General features: G+C 38.8%; 1 protein-coding gene across 1 annotated transcript in view; it reads left to right on the top strand.

Annotated features, from left to right (window-relative positions):
* The first annotated feature begins 3,203 nt into the window (after window positions 1–3,203).
* The window catches only part of CASC1 (cancer susceptibility candidate 1), a 92,861-nt gene continuing 88,418 nt past the window's right edge, over window positions 3,204–7,646 (top strand). Inside the window, exons 1-2 of the mRNA XM_006866952.1 lie at window positions 3,204–3,285; window positions 5,294–5,385. Of these exons, the coding sequence (XP_006867014.1) occupies window positions 3,246–3,285; window positions 5,294–5,385 (132 nt within the window). The 5' untranslated portion in view covers window positions 3,204–3,245. The remainder of the gene's footprint in view (window positions 3,286–5,293; window positions 5,386–7,646) is intronic.

Genomic DNA, 7,646 nt, shown 5'->3' with positions numbered 1-7,646 from the left:
AGGAAATAGATTATATATAACGCCCTGCAAACATATGAAAGAATATTCATTGATTTACAACTTGTGCTAGCCATTGAGAGAAAAGCAGCAAGCAAGACAAGCTTCTACCTTCATAAAGGTTACATTATTTGGGGGGAGGAGGGGAGAAAAACCATAAATAATTTTAGATTTCTTGGAGCAAGCACAAAATAAAGTAGGGAGTCCATGAGAAATGTAGGGTAGTGGTGGTATTATTTTTAAAGAGAGTGGTCAAAGAAGTAAAATTTTAGAAGAGACTTGGATGAAGCAAGAGAGTAAGTCACTAACTAGTTGGGGAATAAGCATTATAGACAGAAGAAACAACTATTGTTTCTTCCTGGTTAGAAATGCCATTGGTAAGAAGAATAGTATACTTAGAATAGAGTGAGCCAGGGAGAAAGTAAATGATAAAACCCTTGAAAGGTAAGCAGGAGCCAGTTCATGTAGGCCCAAGCAGGCCATAGTGAAGCATTTGGATTAGATAAATCGCCAGGAAAAAAAAAATGAGTACTTGTATGAAGAGAGAGAAAACTTGAATAATCCTATAACCATGTAAGGATCTCTGGTAGCACAGTGATTGCAAGTCGGGCTGCTAACCTTAAAGTTGGCGGTTTGAAACTACCAGCCATTCCCCAGGAGAAAGGTGAGGCTTTCTGCTCCCATAAAGATTTACAACCTCGGAAACTCTATGCAGGGGTGCTTTGAGTTAGAACCAATGCCACAGCACATAATCACCACCATACAATATAAGAAAATGAAACTCAAGGGCCACAAAGCTTTGACAACTAGTTCTTCATCAAAGGCAAATAAGTAATTTCATTATTATATAACTTCTCCCAGAGCATCAAAAAAGAGGGAACATTCACTAATTCATCTTGAATTACCTTCATAACCAGTGGATATTATGAGAAAGGAAAAATAAAGTACGTTCATGAATATAACATACAAAATTTTAAACAAAGTCTCAGCAAATACAGTCTGAAAACATATAAAATGTTATGTGTGTTTTTGGTTTACTTTAGTAAGACAGAGTTGGTTTACTATAAGAAATTACATAAATAGGATGAATTAGAAAGTCTGTTAATATCATTTCTCGTATTCATAGGTTTAAGGACAGTTCCTTTGACTCTTAAAGGTATCTATATTTAAAAACAACAAAAATCTACCAGATAAGCAAAAGTACTAAAATAAGCAAGTATTGACTTGGATAATGATTGTGGGAGTATATATCAGAATAATGTATTTGGAAAAGGCTAACTTCCAAAAAGTTGAAAATGCAAATATCGCTTTTATTCCTAGGTATACACTGTAAAGAAAATCTTGCACAAAAGGGGGACTAGTGTAAAAGTGATGGCTCAGCTTTAGGTACCAGAAGGCACATATTGTTCATCCACTATAACTGGAAGGAAAGCAAATAAAAATATGAGTAGCTTCAAAAAAGTTCATACGTAGACAAGGTTATTCAATGCGAAACTTTTTATATTCTCAAGAAAATAAGAGTTCAGGCCAACAACTGAGTTTCCCTCCAGAGTAATGTCCAAGCTCTTTAGCATAAACTCCAAACTCCTTTCCCACCCCTATTTTCTTCACCACATCTTGGAGTTTTCATCAGGGCCCACTAAACCTGTTGGTCTATCTAGTGTTCTCCTAACTTTATATCTTGCACCTGTATGGTCCTCATCAGGGGATATCTATTTGCCTCTCATAACTGAATGTTAAAATCCTTCAAGGCACAAACTTAAAACCACCTGCTTAACTAATAAAAAATTTTACTTGATTCCTGCTGTTTAAAATAATCTCTTCTTCCTCCAAACTTGCAAAGTAGCTCTCTGTGTATCTGTTAGTCATAAAGATACCTTTCATTTTTATAGAGGTTTAAAGTTTTCAAATAGCTTTTGTGTGTTTTTCAATCCTTATAACTACATTCAATTTTTGTTTCATATTGTTTTAAAGATGTGAAAACTCAGAATGAGAACATTATTTAAGTCGTACATATTTGTCACCTGAGTAATTGATATGCTTTTTTAAATTATTATTTTCAGACATAGTCCTTGCAAAAAAAAATGTTCCACAGCATTCATTACTTAACTAGGGTCAGTAATTCATCGCAGTGACCACACAGAATTCAGACACCTCACTCACAGTTATGGGGTTTATTAGGGAAATTAATGGGTTACAATTCAGGGTCAGAAATGCACAGGGCACAGTTGCTCCATTTCAGGCAGTCTCTCAGCCACGCCCACAGGCAGAGCTCTCTCTGCCCAGCCAATGTTACAAAGCTCTTTTAGGGCTTCTGATAAATACCCACAGGACATACCACTCTACTGAAAGCCTCCACCTGAAGACACTTGGCTCTGGGTCAGCAAACCTAGATTCCTCAGTTAAGTGCTTAAAGGTATCCGCTTGCCCTAAGTTACTCCATGAGCTAGGAAGCCCACTGCTTTGTCTCATGCTCTAGCTCTTGGTTTTGCTGCTGCTGCTTCTCTGTACAGCTTTTTGCATCTGGCTCTTATTTGATGTTAGTAAGAGTCGCCATTCCAACTTGTAAGATAATTTGTTTTATTCCCATGTTTGAGTTCCAAGATTTTACAATCTCAATCAGCTCTGTTAACCACGCACAACTGAATCATATTATCCTATAAGCTTCTTATCCCACCTACTCTTACACAGACCCAGCAGGGCAGAAACGTCGTAGACTATGGCTAGAAGAGACGTTAGATGATTCACTACGCCACAGTCCTCCAATGTATGTAATTTGTTGTTGTTAATTGTCATTGGGTCAGTTCCAATGCCTGTACAGCATAATGGACTGTTAATTTTTGCCACTTTTGAGTCCGTTGTTGCGGCCACTGTGTGGGCCCTGCAGGATATAGTCTGTTGTCGCCCATAGGACTCATTGACTAATTTTAGAAGTAGATTACCAGGCCTTTGCGTTTCATTGTTGTTGTGTGCTGTTGAGTCAGTTCCAACTTGTAGCGACCCCGTATAGCAGGGATGGGGAACCTTTTTTTCTGCCAAAATATGTAACATCATTTGCAGGCCAGACAAAATTATCAACTTACAAATTAGCTTGCTTATCCTACGGCTTATCCTACAGCGCCGTTCTTATTTGTTGTATAAATGAGTAAAAGACTGGCTTTATGAAAGCAAAAATGCTTACTAATGTTGTGACCTTTCTTAAGTCTGCCAGTAAGAAAAAGAAAATCACCAAAGCTGAGAGACTGAAGATGTTACAAGAGGAGGAGGAGAGACGAGTGAAAGAGGAAGGTAAAAATAATAGAGTGAGCCTGTTTCATGGAGAGTTAACACTAATGCTAGGTTGGCAAGTCATGTAATTCAGTCTGTGTGGTTTAAAGAATTCTTTGTTTTCTAATTTAATTTGTTTTATAGTCAATAACCACTCTTAAGAGTACTAGACAGATCTAAGTACTCCATTCAATTTCAGATATCTTGAGGCAGGGTTGCCAAGTGAAATACAGGTACTCAGTTAAATTTGAATTTCAGATAAACAATGGTAATTTGAGATAATATGAATGGTGCAATATTTCCTACATAAGAAAAAAAAAAAAGAGTCATTATATAATTTAAATTGACCTGTATTTTAATATGTTAAACAACTGGGTAACCTGTCTTGTAGTGTTAATATTTACTGATGAAATTAGAGGCAACTGTGCTGATTTTGCAGTAAGAATTCTAAAATATTAATTAAATGTGAAAAATATACACTAGCAAGAAATACACACAGCACCCTAAGTTCTTAGGTTGTTCTTTAAGTGCCATCAAGTTGATTCTGACTCATAGTAAACCTGTATAGGGTTTCTGAGGAACAGCTGGTGAGTTTGAATCGCTGACCTTGCCGTTCAAACTGTCCTTGCGGTCCAGCGCTTATCCTACAGTGCCATACCAGGACTCCTTAAGTTCTTGGAGTATAAAAATATTTTCTAAATTAAAACAGAACTTTGATTTACTTCAAAATGACAAAAAATGTTGTTTTTAAGTGCCGTCGAGTCGGGTCCAACTCATAGCGACCCTGTATAGGGTTTCCGAGGAGTGGCTGGTGAGCTTGAACCAACTGACCACGGTTCAAGCAGACCTTGATGTCAAGTGCTTATTCTAGGGTGCCACACGAGGACTTTAAAAAAAAAAAAAAAAAAAAAAGCTTGTTAATTAAGACAACAAAAAGTTTGCAAATGTATGAGACTTTCAAGTGGTTGTAACTTTTAGTATAAAGAACATCTGTGAATTGAGGTTTCTTAAAGTCTAGCCTTAGGTTTGAAGCTACCCTCATGATGCAGTGGTTAAAGTGCTCAACTGCTAACCCAAAAAGACAATGGTTCAAACCCACCAGCCACACCATGGAAGAACGATGTGGCCATCTACTTGCATAAAGATTCATAGATTTGGAAATCCTCTGGGGAGCTCTACTCTGTCTTACAGAGTCACTATGAGTCAGAATTAGTGGGTTTTACCCTCAGGCTTTATATGACATCACTCATAAATCCTTTTTAGGTGATTCACAATAAGAATGTAATTTCAGGATCTATATTTTCCTATTAAGTGTCGTCAAGTCAGTTCTGACTTATAGCAACCCCTTACAAGGTTTCTGAGAAGCGGCTGGTGAATTTGAACCTCTGACCTTGTGGTTCAAACTGACCTTGCAGTCCAGTGTATTAACCCACAGCACCAGGACTTACGGAATGTTTTATTATATTGGGCTAAACGCATATTATTTACTGCCTATTTCACATCTTGTTTTTAGTAGAGCAAGAAAAGATTAAAAGATGCCATCATATTACAGAAGTTCTTGAAGATGTTACCTCCCCATAAGAACCCACAGTAAATCTGTCATTTATTATTGCTTAAAATCATTACTGGATAACTACAAACTCTTTAGAGAAGACAAGTATCACTGTGTTGTTGTTGCTATTAAGTGCTGTGGAGTCGACTCCGACCTGTAGTGATCCTGTATAGGGTTTCCAAGGAGCAGCTGGTGAGCTTGAACCACCGACCTTGCAGTTCAACCGTCTTTGAAGTCTGACGCATTAGCCCACAGCGCCACACCAGTATCTGTGTAGGTCTTTTTTAATCCAGAAAGTCTGAGCATTATATTACTTTTTTGAAAGCAATCTAGCACTTTTCTAGTTGTGATGATCTAGGAAGTTGTGACTTCTATAAAATACTTTTTATCACCACATTTTGAAAATATTCAGAGTAACATTAAGTGCTTAAAAATATAGTGACTTATTTACTAAAAATTTTAAATTTGGTTCTTTAGAGGAAGCCCGTTTGAAATATGAAAAGGAAGAAATGGAAAGACTTGAAATGCAACGGCTTGAGAAAGAAAAATGGCAAGCACTCGAAATAAAAGTAAATGAATATGAATAATTTATTAATGAATATTTTTAGACTATTTGGTTATCAGATTTGTTTGTCCATCCAGTGTCATTCTTAGTCCATAGCAGTAGTAATACTTAGGCATATATGAACTAGTGTAGCTTACTGAATCACTGGTTCAACTGCCAGAAATAACTGAAATTATTGCTTCCATTTTATATTAAGGAAACTGAGGCTCAGAGAAATTGAAAAGCTAGTAGGTGACAGAGCCAGGGCAGACTTGAACCTGAGCAGCTTTGCTTCGGGCCCATGGTTTGTACCATAAAGCTAGTAATCACAAGTTTTCTTACAGACAATGTAGCAGGGATATCATGTGTTGTTGTAAGGTACCATCCAGTTGATTCCGACTCATTGCGACCCTGTATAGGGTTTCCGGAAGCAGCTGGTGGATTTAAACTGCTCACCTTGTGGTTCTCAGTCCAGTGCTGATCCTACAGCACCACACCAGAAGTCCATATACGTATATAAATATATTGTTGTTGTTGCTAAGTGCCATTGAGTCAGGATCTGACTCATAGTGACCCTGTACAGGGTTTCCAAGGAGCAGCTGGTGAGTTAGAACTGCCGGCCGTAATGGCCCACATAGACGTTGCAGTTTACCGCATTAACCGGCAACGGTTACTATCAGTTGTTGTTGTTATGTCCGATCCTGGGCCAACCTCACTACCGCTGCCACACTTGACGTGACATCAATGATGCCACCTGGCTGATCCATCTCGTTGGGGGTCTTTCTCTTTTTCTCTGACCCTCCACCTTACCCAGCATGACATCCTTCTCCAGTGACTGTTCTCTCCGGACAATGTGTCCAAAGTATGAGAGACGAAGCCTAGTCATCATGGCCTCCAAGGAGCACTCTGGTTGCACGTCTTCCAAAACAGATCTATTGGTTCTTTTCCAGTCCATGGCACTTTCAGTATTCTCCTCCAACACCACAACTCAAAGGCATCAAATCTTCTACGATCTTCCTTATTCACTGTCCAGCTTTCGCATCCATATGAGGTTATTGAAAATACCATGGCCTGGGTCAGGCGCACCTTAGTCCTCAAGCTGACATTTCTGCTCTTCAATACTTTAAAAAGTTCCTGTGCAGCAGATTTGCCCAATGCAATACGTCGTCTGATCTCTTGACTGCTGCTTCCGTGAGTGTTGATAGTTGATCCAAGAAGAATGAAGTCCTTGACAACTTCAATCTCTTCTCCATTGATAAGAATGCTGTTTATTGGTCCAGTGGTGAGAATTTTTGTTTTCTTTACATTGAGTTGTAATCCATATGGAAGACTGTGCTCTTTGTTCTTCATTGGATAGCCCTACTTCTGTGTCCTTTTGTGAATCCAGTTTGATTTTCTGGCAGTTCCCTGTCTATTTACTGTTGCAACCATTTCAGAATTATCTTCAGCAAAATTTTACTTGTTTGTAATATTAATGCCATTGATTGATTTGCACATTCCATTGGGTCACCTTTCTTTGGAATGGGTACAAATAGTGATCTCTTCTGATCAGTTGCTGTCTTCCAAATTTCTTGGCATAGATGATTGAGCATCTCCAGTGCTGCATTGGTGGAAACATTTCAATTTGTATTCTGTCAGGTCCTAGAATCTTAATTTTTGACAGTATCTGCAGTGCAGCTTGGACATCTTTCTTCACTACTATTGGTTCTTGATCATATGCTACCTCTTTAAATGGCTGAACATGGACCACGTCTTTTTGGTACAATGACTCTGTATATAACTTCTGCCTTCTTCTGATGCTTTCTACATCATTCAATATTTTGCCCATGGTGGTGATGTGCCGTGGAGTCGTTTCTGACTCATAGCGACCCTATACAGGGTTTCCGAGGCTGTAAGTTTTTATGGGAGCAGAACGCCTCATCTTTCTTCCGTGCAACAGCTGGTAGTTCCACGGAAAAAAGATGACATTAGCAGCCTGATTTGTAACCACTATGCTAGCAGAGCTCTTTTTGTTTGCCCATGTTGTTGTTGGGTGCCATCAAGTCAGTACTGACTCATAGCGATCTTATGCACAACAGAATGAAACACTGCCCGATCCTGGGCCAACCGCACTATTGTTGCCACGCTTGAATGCATCGATGCTGCCACCTGGCCAATCCATCTCATTGGGGTTCTTCCTCTTTTTCTCTGACCCTCCACCTTACCAAACATGATATCCTTCTCCAGAGGCTGGTCTCTCCTAACAATATGTCCGAAATATGAGAGATGAAGTTTGGCCATCTTGGC

This window comes from Chrysochloris asiatica, unplaced genomic scaffold (assembly GCF_000296735.1).
Source record: "Chrysochloris asiatica unplaced genomic scaffold, ChrAsi1.0 scaffold00098, whole genome shotgun sequence".
In the NCBI taxonomy this organism is placed as follows: Eukaryota; Metazoa; Chordata; class Mammalia; order Afrosoricida; family Chrysochloridae; genus Chrysochloris; species Chrysochloris asiatica.
This window is presented reverse-complemented; position numbering and strand designations above follow the sequence as displayed.